The sequence below is a fragment of the Plectropomus leopardus genome, chromosome 6, assembly GCF_008729295.1.
Source record: "Plectropomus leopardus isolate mb chromosome 6, YSFRI_Pleo_2.0, whole genome shotgun sequence".
Classification (NCBI taxonomy): Eukaryota; Metazoa; Chordata; class Actinopteri; order Perciformes; family Serranidae; genus Plectropomus; species Plectropomus leopardus.
The window spans coordinates 17897356-17920141 of NC_056468.1; the positions used below are offsets into that span (position 1 = coordinate 17897356).

The following is a 22786-nucleotide window of genomic DNA, read 5'->3' on the forward strand; positions in this document are numbered from 1 at the left end:
GAGATTCCTTCTTGGTCTCTTTCAGCTGAGGTGTCATTGGCCTGCAAAAGACTCCTGCTTTAAAGGATTACAGTCTACTGCTTCGCTTTTTATGTCATATTACTTTAATGGTTTGTGAAAACTATTAGAGGACAATCAAAGTTAACCATAAACAGATTACAGAAAGGTTTACTATCTGACTTAGATAAGAAAAAATAAGACCAATATAGCTTTAATGTCACCATTAGAAATGTTGTTCTTGTTATTGTCACACAAATAGAACTACTTAACTACTTCACAAGTATTACCATTATGTCATCACTCCACAAACTAACAGGCCTCCATATGAAGTACAAAAAAGTGCAGCTGACATATCTGGAAATAAAAAAAATCTATAAAACCTCTGTCTTCTGGTAGTACTTTGTCCTGTGCATCACTTGAGGGCTGTTTGGCACACTTGGTGGCCGCTGGTCGTAGTCCCCCATGCACACAGCTACGAAGAAGAGAGTCCCTCCGATGACCAGAGCCAAACCTCCAAACCACCCAGAGAACATTGCCTCTCCGTACTCCCAACGTGGCATCACATCAGGAAAACCCTCGTTCCAAAAGTCCACCACAGTTGTGTAGGCCACAAGAGAGACAGGAGCCAGAGTGGTGAGTCCCGACACCCAGGACATCACCCCACTGAGGATGAGGAGCCGTCTCTTCAGGCCAGGCCGCCCAACACACATCTCAACCCCCTCTAGTCCTGGGAAGGCAGCCAGCAGAGCTAAACCTCCAGTGCCTATAGACACTGACACCAGCACCCTTGAGATCTGCAGGTCCATCGGCAGCCCCATGATGGAGTCATAGGCTTTACACTGAATTCCCACCTCCTCGGTGTAAAGACAGGTGAGCCACAGACCCGAGAACCAGTTCTCTACCTCATTCAGGTCAGAGTTCATTGTCTTCCACAGTGGAAGAAAGGCGGTGGTCAAAGAAGTGACCAAACCCCCAAACGTCACAAAGAGAGCAGTCCTTTGCATAATTTTAGTTGTTAGAAAAACCATCTTCTGCCTCTGCACACACACACACACACACACACACTGCTGTGATTCCTGCTCAAGTGTGCAGGTCTGTGTAACAGGCTGGGAGATCCAAAGTGGCTCTGTGGCCCGTCCCACCTGCTGAGGCAGCAGGACCAACCGGACCAGCCCACCTCTTCATCTCCCTTAATAAAATGCACCTGATAAGTGGGAGATAATCTGGGACTGTGGCACGACAACAGACATTTTGTTTCAGTGTTCAGCATCATCACAGTGAACAATGAACTCTGTTTTTGGATGAAACTAAATATGTCCAATGGGATTCTGTGCTGTGTGCACGCACAAGTGGACTTAAATGAAACATGAGCATACTGGGCAGGAGAGGCACACACAGAAAAGAGGAAGAATTAAAAGATACCTCGGGCATTACTATAATGGCCCGTTTCTTGAAACTTGGTCCATCTTCTAAAGTTGTAATTATTTCAGATGAGTTGTTCCACTGATGTCCCTGATGAGACATGGCTGTATATTTTAATTAAGAAATTTAGGCTCTAGGGAAATCAAAGGAGGAGCTTTCGGTTTGCCAAGTGTCTCAAGTATCTGGACAATGAATAGCACTTTGTGCTCACTGCAACGCTACTTACAACAGAGTCCAAAAGAGTCCAACACTTTGTGAATTCCAGTGAGGGTCTTTACCGATCTTGCCATTCAACTGGCAGCTAACAGAAAATTCAATCTACTGCCTCAGCATCTAGGTCAATGTTTTTTCTCAATCTCATTAGTAAAAAATTCAAAATAAAATGGCCCTAAAAGCCTCAAATCATTCACAAAATCCAACATTTTCTTACAATCTGTCAATTTCATTCAAGTCATATTTTATGCATATTCTAAGGTTGGCCTGACTGTAAAGAGATGCTGCAATTTATTCAAAGAGATCAACCTATTAATTTGACTCACTTGAGTAAATTTACATCTTTGCAAGTGCAAAACCTTTCAGAAGCTAAAGGAATTTACCCTCTCAAACCAAGGAGCATTGTCTGACCTTATCACCCACAGATCTATGGAAACTGAAACCCCTGAAGGACATGGCTAATTTGATGAAAGGTCAAGGATTAAACTTCAGCTTTTTCACATGGTGTATAGGTTACAATGGCTTCAGTTTATGTCAAGGTCTGTATAAGCATTTTAAATTTGAGCCAGTATTCAAAAAAAAAAAGTAAGACTTATAAAAGAAACGTTATCAGTTATGATTAAACATATATAATTAATTCAAGCTATCATAAATATCACAAAGCAGAGCCGATGGCTAGACTAGTGAGTGGGCAATGGCTTTCAGATAAAAACTGCCTATCAAGCCAAAAGGTTAAGCCTTAGCATACATTATGTATATGTAAGACCTGGTCCAGCTGCAGAGTATCTGCTGTCTTTGGATGAGCGTAGGATTTAAAAGGATAGTTCACCCCCAAAATACATATTTTTCCTCTTACCTATAGTGCTAATTATCACAGTCTAAATTGTTTTGGTGTGATTTTTGGTTGAGTATTGGAAATATCAACGTCTGCCTCTCACATTTAAAGGGCACTAGATAACACACTCAGCTTCAAGTGTTAAAGGCAGAAAGAAATATGTTTGTGAAAAACTCAAATGCAAGGTCTCTTTCCAGAAATCATGACTCAGTTACTCATGCTGATGGTGGAAGTGCCAAACTCGAGGCTTCAAATGGGAGTCTAAGTCTAAGATAGATGCTTTCTTCTGCACAGTGATTTGGTTGGTGGATGTATTTTGATAAAAAGAAAATAGTTCCTTTATGATCCTTTTTACGGCTTGAGTAACCAGGTCATGATTACTAGAAAGAGACTTTGCTGTCGAGTTTTCCAAATGTTTTATTTATTCATTCATTCATTTTTATTGATGCTTGTGCACCACAAGCTGAGTGCCAGCTAGTTCCTTTAAATTGGACAGAAAGCTAAGGAACACACAACTCCTTTTTTTAATTTAAAAAAATCCTGATTCAATAACATGTAAGTGGATTGATAAATACCACTACTGGCTGTATGCAATTTGTTTTTGTTTTTTTTCAAAGCGGGCACATCATCGTTTCTTTCTCCTGCCAATACTATATTAGCACACATTTTTTATCTCAGTATGATGCATGGCCTCATGAGGCCAGAATAACACACCGGTGTTAATGTGATGCTCTGTTCCAGATATTCATATGCTGTGTGTACAGCTTTGGTGCAAAACCAGTTTTGAGAAGAGTGCAGTGTTTCATTTTACAAGACATTTGTGGAGTTTTGACAAAATGGTTTAACGTTACAATTTTGTGTTTAGAGTTTTGAGAAATTTCGCTAAAACTGTAAAGCTAAGTGGTTAGCCACTTAGCTACTAATGAGCAGCTTAGCATAGCGTGTCAAAACGTCTGTCAACGTGGACATGCTAAACATCGTTAGCCTGGTTATATTCTCACAAATTCGACCGTTTAGTTAAATTTACGGAACACATGAGCACCATAGTATATATTTTTTTAGATATACAGACAAGAAAAACAACAAAAACTTGGGTAAAGTGCTGGTTTCCTACCTCTAGAGTCGTCCTTAAGTCCGGATATGTGTCCATTTCTCGGTTATGAATGTTCCTTTTGTCCGTAAGGGTACACCAATCAAAATATAAAAAGGAGTTTTCATTCAATTTAATCCAAGTTGTGAATACTGTCTTGAAGTCCATGGCTAACTGTTTGCGCTAACTTCACTGCCGAACAGCACACGTCCTCCGACTTTTCGTTTTCTTCTTCCTGCGCGGTTTTGTTGGGTATGCTTGTTTTTATCACCATGTCTTCTACAAAGTAAAAGTAGCCCCACGTTTCTGTGTGTGTCCTTCACTCCGGGACATCCCAAAGAGTACAGCATGCGCTCCCACTTTAAGGTCTTGGTCAGGTGCCTTTGCTGTCACCATACTACCAAATTTGAAGGTTTTCTCAAATATCACATATCATGGTTTGGTGAGGGTCATAATGTAATGTGTCTTATTTTGCTTAATATCTCAAGTAAAAAACAATGTTGATATCATTGGAAAACTAACAATCCCCTCTTTCCAGGGCAATATTGTCATTATGCTAATAAAGGGAGTGGCATGTTCCCCTCAAATCTCCTACTGATAAATGTAAAAGGGAAGATATGCATATTTATTTTTAAATGTCCCTTGAAAGGCAGCTTAAGTTAGGTCAGAGCTAGAGAACAGTGTCTCCTGATACTTCATATGAATTGTAATGTGTGCTTATTATGTATTTTAAAGTATTCCATTTTATTATCTTTTTTGACTTCTGTCAAGTTACTGAGTTTCTTCCAAAGTGCTCTACAAAAAGAAATGTATTATTATTATTATTATTACTGCTGTTTTTTATTATACCCACTGCAATATGTAATACAGTAGTTCACTTACTTTGGGGGCTCTAAAAAAATTAGACTTTTGTGTAGGTGTAAAGTGAGATCAGCCTCTGCTGCCTCTGTATTTCCCAAGAGTTCAGAGTGCAGGGAGGCCACACAGAATCTGCACAACATGACTAATTTGGTACAAGATTTATTAAGGCTTTAAATACATGAAACCCACATGGGTCAATGTTTAATAACAGCATACTGATGTTACTAAATACACATTGCTATATCGTATGGATACAGAGAGCTTGTCTGTTAGTAATGGTAAGAGGTGATTAGTATTACAAGGATGTGCGCCAATGACAATAACATTAAACAAAACAAAAAGCTTCAAGACAGACATACATTCTATTTGTTTTCATATGAGTTTGATTCCTTGCAACCTTTTATCCAGGCTTGTTAAGTGTGTCATAGCTGATTACAAGTGATGAATACAGATTTATAGATAAATAATCCATTTAATAGTATGCTTTGATGAAGTTGAAGTATAATTTATTACAGTCCACTGCATATCTGTTTTAAATAATGCAGCAGCAATACTGAGCAGAACAAAACCTTTCTTCTGTAATCAAAATAAATAAACTCAACATATTTTTTAGACACTTCTTATTGAGATGCAGAATGAGAAACAATTTGATACCACATGGATAAAAAGGCATCTACTGTATATGGGTCAAAACATGCGAGGGACAACATAAAGAAAAGTACTGCGTGTCGGGGAAGAGGGAATGACTAGAAGTAGGTGGGGCAGAGATGTATGGCTTCTGTGAGAGGAGGAAAGAGCCCAGCTCTCGGCGTCATCCTAAATGTCGGAGCCCATCTCTGCACACTGTTTGTCTGATATGTGTGTAGCTAGAGACTCAATGATATCCAACAGCAGCAGCTGGCTGAGAGACCGCAGGTTGGGGAGCTTGGATACCTTTAGGAGGGGAGGAGAGCAAAAAATGAAAAAAATGAGCCATAAATTAAGGCAAGACAATGAGTCAAACAGAGTAAAATAAGGAATAAGCAGCACTTGATTGCTCATGCATAAAAAATGAAGATAAACAGAAAGAAGCAGAAATATTAACGACAGAGCAAACATTGCAGTGAGGCAGGGTGAGAATTGAGTGCTTCTTTGAATAACAAACAATAATCAGAGTGGCACTTTGACCCTCATCGCTGTGTGATGAGGTGCTTGTACAGCCGGCTGGGCTGTAAACAGTCTCCTTTCTACGTAGAAGATGGAGGATAATCCACAAGGAGGCCAAAGGTATCAGTCTCCCGCAAAGAAGACGAGCCTACAGGGTTAGCTCAGCTGCAGTGAGTGGGCAGCAAAACCCCAGGGCTCCGGATACAAGCCCACCCACCTTAATGAACTGGTGGACAATAATGTGCAGGCAGTGCTTCTTCATGTCCAGAGCCTGGGTCTTATCAGCTGCTTCCAGAATCTGAAGTATTGAGGGAAAGGTGAGTGAGTAAATGATTCACTCTGCATCAGAAAACAACATGGTCAAATTAGGTCACTGCTCCTCCCTCAAGGGAAAACATAAATACCTGCAAAACATTTTCCACAGTGACGTTCATCTCCAGATTCTGCTTACAGTAAGCCTGCAGCCTGTTGTTTGAGAAACCATAGTAATATGGTGCAGCAAACAGATAGCTGTTTATCACAGGTTAAGGAAGTGAACAAAAACATTCTGTTTGTGCTATACTCCAGTGAAAATGTGTTAGTTTAACTTTGCACACAACCTTTCTGTGAAGACAGTAGAGTAGATGCTTACAATATGCAACCCATTGGGCACTTTAACAGTGAACATAAACATAGCAAAAGACAGTTATCATGCTAATGAAATAAATTTTATAAAAGTTATTTTGTTCTTCCATAGTCTTGTGCAAGCAGTGACTGCTTCAGTTGAATAAAGTCCAAACATAATAAAGGGCCTATAGCTGCTGTAGATGGTGACTGTATTGTTTTAATGGAACCCAATTAAAATGATTTTTATCTCAACGGGGCAGTTAGGATTTATTGAACAGGGGTTGTATGAGGTATTTATCTATAATCAGTGTATGACATAAAGTAGCAGTCAACACATCCCCAGTATGGACATGTAGGCTGGGGTGCCGCCAAGCAATGTACTGCTGTAGAGGGATAGAGAAAAAGAAACATATTTTAGCCACCATCACTTGATTTATTTTTAATACCTTCACCTTGTCATCAGATGGCGATATCAGACAGGGAACTGAAGCCATGATATAGCTCCCTTCAAAGTCCGACTCCATTGAGAAAAAAAATGATTTAACATTGCTGAACTCAGGAGCTGCTGGTCTACCGCCGCTTCGATTAGTTAGTTTGTCTTGTTGTATGGCTTTGGTGTTTTAAAGTGCTGCTTTGGATTAACTAAAGAACACAAACAAATTGATTGAAGTAGTGGTAGACCAGCAGCTCCTTTGTTAAGCAAGCTAAATTTTTGTCAATGGATTGACGAGATCATATATTGAAGCCATTTATGGTTTCCCTGTCAGAACAGGCTGTCTGCAGCAAGGTAAAACGGGGAAAATATTCTCATTATAAGGTAAACTTATACTTAAAATAATTTGGTTCATGTTGGTAAGAAATACTTTGCTGCTGCCCCAGTCCACAGCAGTACACTGCTTAAGTTACCTTGGCGGTACTCATGTCTGCTTCTCCCATACAAGCCTTTAATCCATCGCCAGGTGGGCCACTCACAGGTATTGACTGTACTGAGAATGACTGTACAAAAATCCCCACCTCCTCTTTAGAAATAAAAGTCAATCATTTTTTTCTGCAATAGTTTAGAATCTCAACAGAAGAGAAGATATCACAGCTGTAAAAGCGGCATGTTTTGAGTGCATTTGACTTGACTGGCAGGTCTGCCAGCTTATCACACACTGGTATGTGCTTACAACTTCCTCATTTCACCATGACTCCACCATGGTTCTCATCCAAAGGATGTGGTTTCTCTCATAAATTCTTTTCATTTGTGAAATGTTTATCAGATGTTCTTTTTGACATTGTGGTAGACCCTGACAGAAAAAAAGTCTGAATTTAAGAAGGATACAGGGAATCTTCTGGAGGCATGTTGACATCGCCGTAGTAGATGTAACGCAGCATGGACTCAAAGGCCTGCTTACTTGGAACCATCTCACCGATGGAGATATTAACCTGACCATCCACGGGCATGAAGGAGCGAAACATCGCCTCAAAGTAACTGGGGAGTAAAAACAGAAACGTAATGAAGCGTCAGATTTTCACATGACACAAAATGCATCTCTTGGAGGTCACTGGTTTACTTTATAAACTTCTTCAATTACAACAAAAACAACTCATACATCTATACGGAAGTATAAAATGGGTATATGGTGAAATAATCATACATCTTATTTAATTAAATTGTTATACAAATAAAAACCTTGGATTACGGCACAGACGGAAATGACAGCAAACAACTACAACATTTCTCCATCGGAAAGTCTGAAATTGTATCATTAAAACCTAAAGATGGCACATTTTTGCCATTAAAAGTTAAAGGTGCTTTAGGGTTTTTTTCTCTTTCGACAGCAAGAGTCAGCTTCTAAGCACATTCAATATTTTGAGGTCAGCATCATCACACCAAAATGTATAAAAACTCAGAAATCTGATAACTTGATCTAGCTGCTGCATGTGCACAAAGCAGATCATAAGACCTGTGTTTTGTCTACCTGGATCGGGCTGCCAGTATGGCTTTATGAGCAGGTCTCGGGTGTCCGTCTAACAGCAGGATAATGTCGCAGAACTCCAGGCCGCCTCCCTCCAGGTAAGCCTTCATGTCCTGGACCAGGGACGTCCCGATGTCCACAGGCTGGTCTGAGTACAACCTGGGAGGAGGGTGCTGCTTTCGTCGCACTATTTCCACAATCAGCGGTGTGGACAGATGTTCAAACTCCTTCGTCATGATCACCTGGTTGAAGTGCGACTCCTTCACCACAAAGTTAAGGCAATGTTCCTGAAGGACGAAATAGCATGCCAGTCAAAATAAATGATTGGCTCTTTTGATTGGAAGTACAAATAAAATAAATAACCACTGGAGGGCAGTAAAAACAGCATTTGTAGACGGTGTAAAGTTGGTCAAACAGTTATCCACAGGTACCTTGAGCTGGTCCAGTTGCAGCTTGTTGGCATTTTCACAAACACTGAGAACGTTCTGCAGGTCGACAGATGCCTCAATGTACTGCACACACAGCTGCTCCAGGCGAGAAAGCTTAAAACTAAGGGCCAGTTTGTAAACATCCATAATTAGAAGAACATCCTGGACATGACCTATGGAGACAAGCAAGGAAAGGACGAAATAGTGATTTTTCTTGTCTCTCTTGGAGATTTGAGGTTGAAGTTGAATATATTTATTTCACATATATAACAGATTTTTAATAAGAAACATAAATTTTACATGTCATATCTGAAAAGGATTAAGAAGATTAAAATGCTTGTCTAGTCTTCCCCCCTGTTCTATTTTAACCTATGAATCCACAATTATAAACTAACCCCAGCATCCATCCCCACACCTAAACCACTCTGTTCTGTGTGTGTGTGTGTGTGTGTGTGTGTGTGTGTGTGTGTGTGTGTGTGTGTGTAATCAGCAACACAATCCCAATATAGAAAAAAGAAAACCATTTTTAAAACAATCTTCATTAGCATGCCTTACATTTGGTGTATAAGAAATAATATAAAGATAAAAAAATCTACTTTTGAACATATTTTTTAAATGTCTGATATTTCCATTTTGTTTGACTTCTACTCCATTTCACAAAAGCACACCACAAATAGATATACACTTTTTTTTTTTTAAGATTTGTCCATAGATTTTCTGCAGTTACAATCTAGACACTGACAAACAGGTTAACCAAGAAGAGAGAGGTACCTCTGCGTGGGTACTGGATCTTGTCCGTGTAGAGGAACTGCATTAAGACTTCAAAAGGCTGGGCCTCCGCTTCCCTGATGGACACCTCTAACATCGGCCTGTTGCCTGCTGGGATATCCCTCTGGCCTCCAGCTGCCCCTTCATCACTTTCCTCGCTGCTGTCCTGTTTAGTCTTCTGCACACAAAGACAGCGGATTATGTAACACTTTAACATCTAACACTTTGTTTAGCATTCCAGTGACCTCTTATACACCAAACACTGAATAAGAAAAACAGCATTTTCTGTGCAGAAAACTTAGTTTCATGGTACCTTAGGATAAAAATTGTTTGAGGCAAAGACCTTTTATCAGTTTTAAAGCACAGATTCAGATTTAGCTTTAATTTGTACATGAAGTCACCCTTGATCTCGCCTGGTTGATAGTGATGGGACAAACAATCAATGCAGCAATAATATTTTTTATATGCAATAATGTGGCAGTATCATCCTTTCTTGATTGGAGAAACTCATTTGGACCAAACTCTTCTGCTCTTTGCCAGTTTGACCTTATGTGAGTTTATGGCTGTTGGGCATCTGAATGACAACACAGAAGCTGGGAAATATGTCAATAAAAGTACTATTCAGTATTGACATATCAAGGTAGAGATCATTTGGGAATCTGATAATCTTCACTTCACGACATTTGTGTTTGTGTTTTCCTGGTCTGTGAGACATTTAAGTGAAATAAACTACAAATGCTTCTGCATGATTTTTCTCATCAAATGTTTTTGGCAACACCAATAGTCCCTCCTTGTCTCAGAGGACATATAGTGTATTTGCTGCGTTGCTCCGACCTGTCGCTGCCTATCCCAAGCCTGCAGGATTTTCTTCCGCAGCCACTGACATCTCGCAGTCACTATGGCAATATGCCCCAAGACTCTCTCCTCCCTCTGTAAACAACACAATAAGGAGGCAAACATGGAAAAATCATCTTAGTTGGATAATCTGATTGTCACTTTTTAATTTAAATCATCAGTTTAGAGTCACAGACTCTCAGCATCACAAACCCACCTCGCCGAGAATAAACTCCACATCACAGAACTGACGATTCTCCCACAGTTTGCCATAGTCCTCATGGAGAGTACACTTTGGGTAACAGGAGAACTGCGAGAAGATAAAAATAATATTCTCAAGAGGTACATAACTATTTAAATTACTCTCTGAACAAGCTTGACAGTTCAAGTATTGCTTTAGACCACAGTGCCCACATGAAGCAAAAATATTTAAAGCTAATTCTTGAATTTTTCAACTAATGCTGGCACAATATCAAATTCACACAATTATTGTGGCCAACAGAGTTTATGATAACACTATTATTGCAATATCTATAGATATTTTTAAAAAAGAAAATAACAATAACACTATTAGTCAAATTAATCTGCTTTTTTCTCTTTTTTTGGCTGATGAATTAAACTCAAAGTACTAGTGTAGAGAGAGAGACAGTAATTATAACTGTACAAATGCATACAAAAAGAGCAATTACTCGTAATAGATAGTGAAAAGGCAACCAGATACAATGTGAGAACAGGAATAACAGAAATAATTAAAGGTGGGGCTGGATTATTTACATGATATTATCATATCTGTATTATTAACATGATGTCACTATCTCATTTTTAAATACCACTGTTTTTGTCAATGCTGCGAAACCCCAAATTTTGACACGGAATTTGTTTGACACTAACCTGGAATCTGTACATCTCCCCACTGCGCACATTGTTGTCCACAGTTCCTCCAAAGATGTACATAGCGTCTTGAATTACAGCAGCAGCATGAAAGAGTCTCCCACTGGGCATCTGAGGGGCCAGGGACAGAGAAAGTGCAAGGAGACTGTTCGAAAATGTTGCTCAAAATGTTTTCATTTGTGATATCATTTAACCACTTCCATCGTCTATGACAGTTTGTTGTAAAGACAAATGGTTCATACCTCACTGTCCATACTGGGATGGATTACCTCCCAGCTCTGAGAATCTACATCGTAGCAGTGCAGTTCATTGGGCAGCGTGTTGTCAGCTGCACCTCCAAAAACATACAGGTGGCGGTCAAAGGCAACCATAGTGTGACCATAACGTCTCTGGGGAGGTGGAGGGGAGCCCCGCAGTAAGTGTTCAGTCGGGATGCGTGTCCACCTGAGAAGAAAGAGTAATGATTGGTTCCATTTATCCATGTCAATTACAGACTGTAAAGTAAAGCCCATAGATAAAAAACGGTTACTCACATGTGGCCTTTGAATTCAAACTGGAAGAGGTTGTTGGTAATCTTGGCTCCACTCTGACCGGAAAACACGAACATCTTGTCCCTGCATACAGCTACAGGGAAGTTACAACAAGATGGAGGAATCTCACCACTCTGATCAATCTGATGGACACAAGGGCAGAAACAGAGAAGTTAACACATACAGTACAGTGCTGGTGAGCATCGTACTCTAAATTTCCTTCTGGTTCTAGTTCGTTATACTGGCCTCCTCCCAACACGCATGTTCCCGGTCTTGCAGATTGATGGTCCACATGTCATTCAGCCTGCACAAGGGTGGAATTATCTGTCAATATCATATGCAAAAAAACAATGTGCCAATTATTAAAAACAATTAAAAATACAAACACACCTGGCATTTCCATCATAGCCAGCAAATATCCACAGTTTATCACTGTATACTGTGGCCCCATGCGCAGACCTCGCCACTGGCAAACTGAAACAGAGACAAAGGACAGTAGGGCTGAATTCTGATATTCAACTGGCTGAGTTTTTGGTTTTTACTGATAACAGTAATACAAAAGTTTTGAAAAGGAATAGGTTGGTTTTAACATTTTCCCATATAGGTGATATGTACCCTTGAAATTCCCTCAAAGTTTTTTTCATCCATTTAAAAAAAAAAATCAAAAATAAACCAGTAAATTCAAGATTTGTTTTAGGAAAAGCTAAAATCATCAGTCGCATACCAGCTTTGAAAAAAAAATATCTAAAACTCTCCTGGAAACACAACGAGAACATTTCAATAAACACATTACCTCCCCTCCACTTTCCATTCAGTCCACTGCCCTGTTGCAAACTTGTACTCAAATAGGTCATTTTTGTTTTTAAGGTTTGAGTTTGAGTAGATGTCTCCGGTGTAGCCACCTGAAAAATATTAAGTCAAACATTACAGCATTAATATCACCTGATTTTAAGGAATGAATGAAGTGATAATGAGGAACATAAGCTTTAAAAAGTTACCAAAAACAAACATGCTGCTGCCATAAACAACGGCTGAATGGTGATATCTGGGAGCAGGTGGAGTTCCAGTGGTGAAGGCTCTTAAGTGAATATGAAACAGAGGTAATAAGTTTTAGCCTGTCATTTTTTGAATTGCTTATTTAAGCTGAAATGATGCATTGTTGCAATCTTACCGACACCATGAGCAGTCCTTCACATCAAAACGGAGCAAGTCGTTCAGCATATTCTTCCTGTTTGGTGACACAAATTGAAAATGTCATGAACTGGACAGTCAGTGTAAAGGGAAAAATGCCAGTCACTGCCCAGTGCTACTCACCCATTGTCTCCCCCAAAGACGTAAATGGCATCTCTGTATGCCACAACGGTGTGTTTACTGCGTCTAAATAGAGAAAATGAAGTTCGGGGTGAATGAAGTGCTGTAAATATGCAAGTGTGAAGTCAGACACATCTGCAAGCACTCATCTGTCAACATGTTACCTTGCACCAACAAACTCATCACACGGAGGGAGTCTTCTCCAGCGATGAACTGTCTCAAATGGGCCAAAATTGAGCGTCAAATATTCCACGCTGTCGGAGCAACTGTGGTCGAAATCAACACTCGGGGCCACCTTGGTTGATTTGCAGGACATTGTTGCTAAATCATCCGGCTGAATCACTTCTCAGGGCCACTCATCTGCAGGGACGTCCATAGTTAACGCCATCGTCAAAAGCCCAGCGTGAGCGCTAATGCCACAGCTACGTTAGTTGTCTGATTATTACCTTTCAGGAAAAAGAAAATGAAGACCGCTTTATTCACGTTAGGAGGATTAGTCTTACAGCTCCTCCACATTAGCTCCTCGCGATGCTAAAAACGAATATTAGCCGCATAGCTAGCCCGTACTAGCTAGCTAGCTTCGTGCTAAGCTGAAAAACAAAAGCTAACTGTTTGAGCGAATACAAATAACGGAAAGCAAATTACAGTAAAATGTCTGCTTTATCCGATACTTCAGCTTGAATGTTTATATGAAGTGAGCTCGCCCAAAAAAGCACTAGCTACAAAAGCTAACTTTTAACTAGCAAAACAAGGGACTGTCATCAAAGAGCTCAGACGGCCAACCACGCCCCCGAGCGCGAGACTGCTGAGTACTTCACTTCCTGCAATGTAAAAAAACAACCTTATTTTCTCTTAATACAGCAATAAAAAACACTCATAGGCTGTATAGGTATACTGTAAATTAGTAGATTTGCGATTGATAACATTAACTCTGATTTCACTTTATGCCCAGAGAATGTTATGTTTGCTTTCAATGAAAGTAATGGCAATAAAATAAAGAAAAATATTCTAATATTGACCTGATCATTATTTTTGGCATTATCATGAAGACAAATCAAAATCTAATAACTCTACACCCGTATTTATCATGCTGCATTTGAAAAGCAAATTGAGTAATACAAGAAAAACAATTTTTCTAGACTATGGTGCACCTCACTGAATGAAGGCCATTTCGATGACAGAATACTGTCTTCAGGCTTTGTACATTATATCATATTATATTATATTATATTATGTGTTTTGTGCTCGGTTGTTTGGTAAAAACCTCAGAGGAAACAGGCATTAATAAAGGGCCATACAGTTATCATTTTCCAATAAGCCACGAGGTCAGCAAAGTTATAAATGTTGATGATAGCTTTTTAGGGTCATGTCTTCATTTTAATTTCCTAATAAATTAATGTTAGGCTATTAACAGTACTGTTTTTTTTATGAAATATTGCTCCATGTTGGGGTTTTTTCATGTTATGTTTTTCTAAATCCTTATGTATCTTTTGTGTACTATCTGCACCTCATTCTAGTTTAAAAGGCAACCCACTTACATTTTGTAAATTCCCAATGGCCCCTGCCAGCATTTGTTTACTTACTCAGGAATTGGGTTGGGTTTGTTTCCAGCATACTCAAAAAGTTAGGCTGTCATATACATTCATACACAATAGACCAAGAACAATCTTGCTGCTTATTATGCATAAAGTAATAATGATGACACAGTCACAGATAGAGAGGAAGCTGTCAATTTTATGAATCAGACATAACATTTAAAACATCAACATTACATGTCATTTTCAATTTATTTTGAGGATAAAAAGATTATCATATATTGTCAAAATAACAGAGGTTTATGGAGGACAAAATCAGTAATTTACAGATACATTAATTAATAATTGAACCCATTATTAAATACAAAACATGATAAACAAAAAATATAGAAACAGAATAGTTCTACTGTGTATGTGAATGGACATAAATTAAGAAATAATGATGCTGTGCATTTATTGGAAAAACTATGTTTCTTTTAGTTTAATTCTCTTTGTTTCTGCAGGCTATGATTAGACTGTGTACATGTAGGTGGTGTTTAGCACTGTTAGCAATTGTCACATTGCCTTTCTAGATAGGATTTACCTTACTTGGCTGACAATGATTTGAGTCCCACCACATCATAAATTTACCTGCCAAAACACTTGGCAAGCTATTAATATTAGCATTGTGACATTAGAAGAAGAGGAGAATTGGCTACAAGTGCCCTGAAAAAGTGAAAATGTTATAATGTTATATTATAATATAATATTATATATATAATAATATAGCAAAATAGTTCAATATATAATATCATATGCCATTACAACTGATAAATAAATGAGGACACTATTTTTTGTCTTGATTGCATTGTTCTTGAATCACTTTCTAATTGCATATCATTTATCAGATGTTTTTCATGACAGACATTTTTACATGCTGCTGCAGCTAAATCACAGATGTAATTAATAATAATAACGATGGCTACATTTGATTTAGGTGTACTGAAGCAGCTCTGGGAACAGAACCATCTTTAATGATATAAGTTGCACCTATGTTTTGCCTGTTATGACATGAAAATGTCTGCCATCAGAAAGATTTGTATTTGCTCACATATTTTTAAAAATTATGTCTGATTTTGTCCTCCATAGACAGTAAAGACTCAGGGATGTAATACTGCTGACATTCACTGTTTTAAAATCTGTGTTTTAGCCCTTAATTGGCTTTCAGTCTCTAAAAACTTGAAGATGGGGGACTAACTTTGGGGTTTAAATAATATTTTGATCAAAATGAAGTACCATTCTTTCCTAACACCCATACAAATTTGGCAGGGATGGCAACATCTTTGTCTTTGTTCCATTCAAACTGCCTGATATCAGACAGAATTGCCAACTTGTTACCTTTCGTTTCAATCTTTAGCATGACATAATGTCCACTCTAAATGATTTCTGTGAGGGGGGGGATTCGATTTTCCCTTGACAATTGCTGAAGACCAATGTATGAGTCTGAATCTAACAGCATTTTAAGTCCACACTGATATGTAGCCATGTTAACATCCCTGTTTTATCTTGTCTATAGGGCTTGTAATAGTTGTTATTGCTCCTCGTTGGTTCTGGCGCACCGCTCGGCAACAGCTTCACAACATTTTGACTGTTGTGAAATGAAATCGTCAGTCCCATCCGTGGTGCTGTCCGGTGGCAATGAGCAGCGCTCATTAGTTGTTTTTCATTTTAACCAAGAAACTGCTGCTTAATGTCATGATGCCAGACAAATAAGTCAACACTAACTCGTCGGAGTGGGCATATTCAGAGGTCTGGGCCTAGACAATCATTAAAGGGCTTATAAAACTTATCGTGCACTTCATTGTTCACTCATCTGCTCCATTAGGACAAGCTCACATCTGAGAAGATGAACAACTCACAGATATAGAGAACAACACTAGGCCTCAACTGTGTGGAGTAGACTGGATCAGTATTTGTAGATTGTGAGGTCTAAGGTTTTTTTTATTTTTAGTAAGCACCCATCAATATATTACAGCGCACAATCATGTCAGTGTGGATACATTTCAACAAAATGAGACACGCCATAAGATTGAAATGTGACAGAGACCTTTAACCTTTTACTCTATCAGCCACACAGTCCTCTTCTTTAAATACAGTCTTTATTGAATTGGCCCCTCTTTTTCACATGTCTAGTCACCAGTTAATGATATCTCGGACGTGGCCCCACAGCCTGGTGATCCACAGGTTGACCCCAAGCTCTGTTAAGTACTGAAGCTCTGGCATCAACATCTTTCGGCACAATTTCCGATGCCCCTTGTCTATGTTCTTCTTCAGGTTGTAACCCAGGATGGACTTCTCTCCAATGGGCTGCCAGGGCTGCATGGCCGTCTCCTGAATGCTTCCAGCCTCTACAGCTCGACCCCCCTCGATGCAGATTGATGTCATTTCTGCATTCCTTCTTTTGAGCTCTGCCACATCCTTAGCCATCCGCCGACGTCCATATGCATCTACTTTCTTCCAAAAAGTCTGGTTGAAATGCTGGTATAGCTTCCAGTCAATAGCGTTCCACTCAAGAGCCCTCGCTCTCAGGTCAGGGGTGAGTTTAGATACAGTGGACCCCTTGCGGGCGTTGAGCTTGAAGAAGAGCACGTCGTCCATCTCCCAGCAGAGGGCATTCTTGAGCAGGATGAGTGATTCCTCAAAGTACTCCACCAACATGACCAGCTGAAAGCGGTCAGTGATGAATCTTATTCCCTCTTCTACCTGTGGATCATCCAGCTCTAGAGTGTTGTCCTGTCCAAAGTCGAAGAACAGCAGATTCTTGAGGTAGAAAGAGTTGAATCCTTCTGGATCAAAATAGTAATGGGGGTCACGCAGAAACTCAGTTAGCTTATCGTCACCTGGTATCTTCCAGGTAAAAGGCACCAGTCGGCCAAAGTAGTGGAAGGATGACTCAAAAAGCTCTGCAGGATCTCGAAGAATACTGATGTAGGAAGTGTCCAATGGTAGCAACTTGGCCACCTCAGGTGCATTGAAACGCATGTGATTACAAATAATATTGAAGCACATTCCAGGTCTGTAGTCTTTAACCTGGGAGCGCTGGAAAAGGGATGGATAGAAGAAGTCATTTCTGCTGTCAGGGAAGGCAAATTTGAGCCGATGCTTCTCCCCAAAGCGGAAAAGGATGTTGAGGAAGGTGCTGCTGGCTGTTTTGTGGGTCTTCATGAACATGACGTCCACTTTAGGAGTGCAGGTCTGGCCTGTGGTTTGTTGTGAGCTGTTTGTGGTCGATCTTGGGTGGAGCTGTGATGGACGGTGGGCACAAGAGTAAGGCACTGGAACCCTACAGAGAGGAAAACAATGATGTTAAATGTGCTGATATTGTTGATGAAATGTGCTCTCACACAAAATTAAGAAAAGTAGCAAATCAAAAAAATCACATATGAGAGACTTAAATCAAAAAAATGTTGCTTGAGAATAATATGAAATTATTGTTTGTCCATCAACTAATCCATGGATGGCCCGAAGTACCAGGGCCCCTCCCATCTTCACTTGCAAAATATCCCTCAAATTAACACTTACTGACTAGAATGAGACATAAAAAGGACCACAACAAGATTCAAAGGAACTGCAAAAAGATGCAAAATCATAACAAAAATGTGCAAAACATCCACAAAGAGACACAAAGTAATGACAAAGGGGGCGTTGTCTCATAATCCACCCATGAACTAATTGTTTTAGCTTAGTAATTACTGAGGAAAAAAGTTTTACATCATGTTTTTTACAGGACGCATGAACACTGGTGAGTTGAGTCTTACTCAGGCAGACTGAAGTGGATCTGTGGAATGGAGAGGCAGTACAGCAGGATCATGCAGCTGGTCAGGAGGGTCCCCAGGACCAGGCCTTTGCAAATGGACCTCCACTGCCTCCCTTGCTTGCCAGCCATGGTCCAGCAGATTCAATGATTACCTTAAAAACACACAACATCATCTTCATCATCCTCATTGAAAGCATTTTCTACTAGCTGACATTTTTGTTATTCCAAAGAAAGAAACAATACACCCTTTATGTTTTATATTGTTTCAGTCTTGCTTGTTCTGTTATTAAGAGTCAAAGCTTTGAGGACACAATGACACCTCTTTGAATGATTAATTCAGATGATGACTTGGAAATAAATTAAAGTGTAAAGCACCCCTATAGATTACAGTCTTACTTCTCTGGTTTCTGCTGGAGTGGACACAATAACGTGAGCATTATTAAAATACTAGGAGGGCACTTGGAGAGTGCCAAGACCTCTGCCAAGGTCAAAAGCTCTGTCTTGCAATGAAAGTGAAAAACAACTTGTGTATCCGCCCTGTGATTCAGATCAGGTCCAAAATGTAATGGGTTCTCCATAGGTACATGTTACACCCTTCCATGACAATTGGGCCAGTAGTTTCCAAAATCCTGCTGACAGATAAAAAACCGTCAAAGAAACCAAAAAAATGAACTTGGTGGAGGTAATAAAGCATCCAGTGCAATAGCCTAAAATTGTAATGTAACAGTGAGGTGTCAATTCAAGCACATAATGTTTTACAATAGGCGACAGTACTGTCACCAGGTGGATCATAATTTAAGGTTCTCATAACTTAACACCCACAAGAAGATACATCAGTGTATTTTAAACATACATGTGTTCTCACAAGATTTTCATTATTGTCATTCCCTCATGTTATAACATCGCAGCAAAGAGGCATACATTAACAATACAGCAGACATATGTACATTACACACACGTACGCGTGCTTGCGTGCATACGCTCACACACACACAGACACACGCATGCACGCAAGCACACACACACACACACACACACACACACACACACACACACACACACTCACCTTGCACAGATCAGCCTCATCTCACGTACCTTCATGAACACAGGGTACACTTAAAATTGTATGGTGAGCTACAAAATGACAGACTCGCCACTTGAAATGACCAACCCCGTGTTCCTCAGCTGCCCCAAAAAAAATAAATAATGCAGCACTGTGGAAAGTGATATTGCAATACCCCCTGCTGACTGCCGTAAGACGAGCCACCTGCTGACTCAGCTGCACAGGTAACAAAGTGACACTGACCACCTGGAATTTTCAGCCAAATTGAGGAGGAACATTGTTTTCTGTTTTTATTACTAAGTTTTAAGTTTATTTCTTTTCAATCAAATGTGTAAAGATTTGGTTGAAAATCAGATTTCAGTGATGGCATTTTTGTCTTTGTTACCTATTTGTTGTTTGAGTTGGAGGACTTCTTCTATGGTATCGACATCCAGCGAAAGAAGTATTCAGATCATCTTAAATACAAGCACCAACACTAAAATATAAAGCAGTTAGCAGCAGCAACTATACATATTGTGATACATTTTACTGGATACGTGTTTTGCGATTCTTTATGTATGCTGTATTTGTTCCAATCAAATAGATTAAAATAAATCAAATACAAATACTGCATTACAAAATAAAAGACATACGCTCAAAATCCTACTTAAGTAAAAGTACTGAGCAAAATATACCTATGGTATCAAAAGTAAAGGTACTCTTTCTGCAGTAAAATGGCCACTGTGACTTATTAACTAATATTGCTGTAGCTGCTGGAGGTGGAGCTAGTTTTGAAATACTATATATACAGTTTTTAGTAGTTTAGTCCAGTGGTTCGAGCCCCTCCAAAAGGTCATCAAATAAATCTGAGTGGTCATGAGAAGAACAATTTGAGAGATTAAGAATCCATATTAAACCCAGTGCTGGTGTTACCAACTTTTTTCCAATGAAAGTAACAAACACTGACTCCAAAAGTCGCTTAAAGTTGCCAGATGATGTCACACACTCATTTGCACCATTGTGCATTAATGCAGCATTAAAAGTTCACCGGTTTAGATTCAATAGAAAAGGAGAACATTTGAATGGCATCAGAGCTATGTTGCTTATACTATAGTGCACTGCTTTTTTTCACTTCAAATCCAGAAGACAAGAACATCAATGTAACTCACAACAACTGACAGGAAGTGGCGTCTCCTCTACTCTGCCTGTCCCACACCCACTGCATGGCACAGGAGAGAAATGAAGTCGCTTAGAGAGTCTGAAAAGTCACTAAATCTAGCAAGAGAGTCACTAAGTTGGCAACACTGCCCAGACAGAGCAAGTTTTTGCTTTCTATTTTTGTTCATCTATCTTTGTTTAGAGGTGGATGTGGTGCCCATCACCTAATATGGTGTTTGGGGCATTTTCTCTCCTTTTCTTTCGGTGACTTTTGTCCATTATCATGTTTGTAAATCACATACCTGAGTTTTAATGAATTGTAATTATGAAAGCCTTTTCACCATAAAAAAATCCAGACTTAATCCAGCCTTGTTTTAAGCACAGTGTCCCTTATTTGGTGTCCAATTGTCATTTATTATTCATTTTTTGGATTTGGTCTAGCTTTGGGTCATGGCTTGAGGTAGACGTCTTCAGCCTTCAGCCTTGAGTTACTACTTGCACTTTGGTCCTATGAACTGTATATTTTAGGTTCAGTCTTATCGTCGGAGCATTATACAAATATTACTACCCAAACACAGCTAAAAGGGCTATTTCTGCTCTTTGTCTGGACTTTGTAAAGGGGGTATTATGGAGGCTTGTGAGAGTTCTTTCTGTCCGCCATCAGAAGCCACTCTGTTGGGAAATGTTTGAGGACAAAGCTTGTTTCAGGTGGACTAATTGAAGCTGCAAATGTAGAGTCCATTTTAATAGGTGTTATTTTCTTTACGTTTTCCACCTCCATGTGTTTCTTTGTTGGATGTGTATTATAATTTCATTTTATATCTTCAAATGTTCTGTCATCTATTTAACATTAGGACTTCCTAATGGAAATTTTACAGTCTACATTTATCCTGAGCTTTGTACAGCTGCACACCACACCCCCATATTTATTTAATGTTCTGATATAATAGGAACTCTAGATCAAGAGAAATATTGTTTAAAGAGCAAATATTGAAAGTACATTTTGGATTATGTTTAATGATTTTCATTGTCTGCATTTCAAGTGATTACAAAGCTGAGTGTTGCTTAGTATAATCTTATTTTTCCAACTAAATGATAAATACCATTATCATTTTTTAAAAAACACAAAATAAGTTAAACAAAAGACGGCTTTCTTACCCTCATGCATAAATCCAAAGAGAAACTAATGAAAGTGTTTCTCGTCCAACTGCATTGTCCTCCTCTTTTGCATCCAGTTCCAGATTACTAATAAAGGTTTTTCTCCCTCCTGCAGCCGCTCTTAAGTCTGATCTTGACATACACATGCTGTTAGAGACCCAGCACAGTTCTGCGCTCCCCTTATCCAAAACCCGGTGTCACAGAACTCATTCATCTGGTTGCTCCTCTTCTCCTCTTTCTCCCTGCCTCCCAGCATGCACACCTGATGCCTCGGGCCACCTGCCGCCTGACCCCCCCCCTCAACTTTCAATTCCAAAAACTGATCTTGCTGAATAAAGCTCTGCAGGGAGGCTCATCTTGCCACCTGTGACGTCAGGGTCTCTGTCAGGGGACGAGCACTTGTCAGCGAGTGTAGAAAGGGGAGGGGAGGGAGAGACAGAAAGGGAGGGAGGAGAGAGGCTGTATAGTCCCTATTCTGTGTCTCCATACAGAGGGCTATTGAGTGTGGACACTGGAGTCTGAGCTGCAAGCTGATAGGTGGGGCGGAAAACAGCATAAAAAGAACAAATGCAGAAAGCACAAAGACTCTAATTGTACCACTTGATCAAGACCACTCTGTCTGTATTCTTTGAAATGCTCATTAAGCAAGCTGTGTCTACACAAGCTATAGCAGGAATGCACACAGCACAGATATAAAAAAAAAACAGATTAGACAATTATCTAAACAAACTGAGCAACCCACACAGCCTGGATTGACAATACTTTGTACATGCTCAAAGTGTTTTTTTTATTATTATTATTTTTCATTTATATAGCACTTTTCCCCCTCATTAGTCTTTGTTTTCATTTTATGCAATAACCCTTCAACATCTCGGCTGTCATCACCATTTACAAGTATTAAAACCTCTGAAAACAGGAAAAAATATTGGTTTCATTTTTAAAAAAAAACTTGGGGAAAAAAGGCAGTGCGCAACTTGGCATAAGTTCCCCTGCAAACTGCAAGAAATTAAGAAAAGTTGACCAGCAAATGACCAGAAAATCTGTTTGTTTTCTAAAAGGAGAGAATAAATTATTAGAAGTGTATTGTAGTGTGTAATAAATCGGAGAAACTTTCTGAAAATATATTTACATTTACAATCTTGTAATGGAAATATGTACATGTGTACATTTGTATATTAGACCTATTAGACCTATAAGTCAT

General features: G+C 39.3%; 3 protein-coding genes across 4 annotated transcripts; all 3 read right to left on the reverse strand.

The window, feature by feature from the left end:
- Positions 1–371: 371 nt before the first annotated feature.
- cldn26 (claudin 26) lies at positions 372–1028 on the reverse strand. Its single transcript, XM_042487572.1, has one exon. The coding sequence runs from the start codon at positions 1026–1028 to the stop codon at positions 372–374; it is 657 nt and encodes a 218-aa protein (XP_042343506.1).
- Positions 1029–4564: 3536 nt separating this feature from the next.
- On the reverse strand, positions 4565–13674 carry lztr1 (leucine-zipper-like transcription regulator 1). 2 transcript variants are annotated; one of them, XM_042488744.1, is made up of 19 exons: positions 13061–13674; positions 12900–12962; positions 12757–12813; positions 12584–12663; positions 12379–12487; positions 11976–12059; positions 11832–11889; positions 11589–11728; positions 11298–11499; positions 11056–11166; positions 10382–10474; positions 10165–10260; positions 9334–9505; positions 8566–8735; positions 8138–8421; positions 7498–7647; positions 5972–6077; positions 5785–5865; positions 4565–5354 (listed from the first exon to the last, which is right to left on the reverse strand). In XM_042488744.1, the coding sequence occupies exons 1-19, from the start codon at positions 13210–13212 to the stop codon at positions 5238–5240; spliced, it is 2325 nt and encodes a 774-aa protein (XP_042344678.1). In that variant the 5' UTR covers positions 13213–13674; the 3' UTR covers positions 4565–5237. The 2 variants fall into 2 exon arrangements, with proteins under 2 accessions (XP_042344678.1, XP_042344677.1); XM_042488743.1 differs by having other exon boundaries at positions 9334–9508.
- Positions 13675–16475: 2801 nt separating this feature from the next.
- Positions 16476–21923, reverse strand: gal3st1a (galactose-3-O-sulfotransferase 1a). Its single transcript, XM_042488915.1, has 3 exons — positions 21586–21923; positions 18229–18379; positions 16476–17753 (listed from the first exon to the last, which is right to left on the reverse strand). Exons 2-3 carry the CDS (start codon positions 18354–18356, stop codon positions 16604–16606), a joined length of 1278 nt encoding a protein of 425 aa, XP_042344849.1. The 5' UTR covers positions 18357–18379; positions 21586–21923; the 3' UTR covers positions 16476–16603.
- Between the last annotated feature and the right edge of the window lie 863 nt (positions 21924–22786).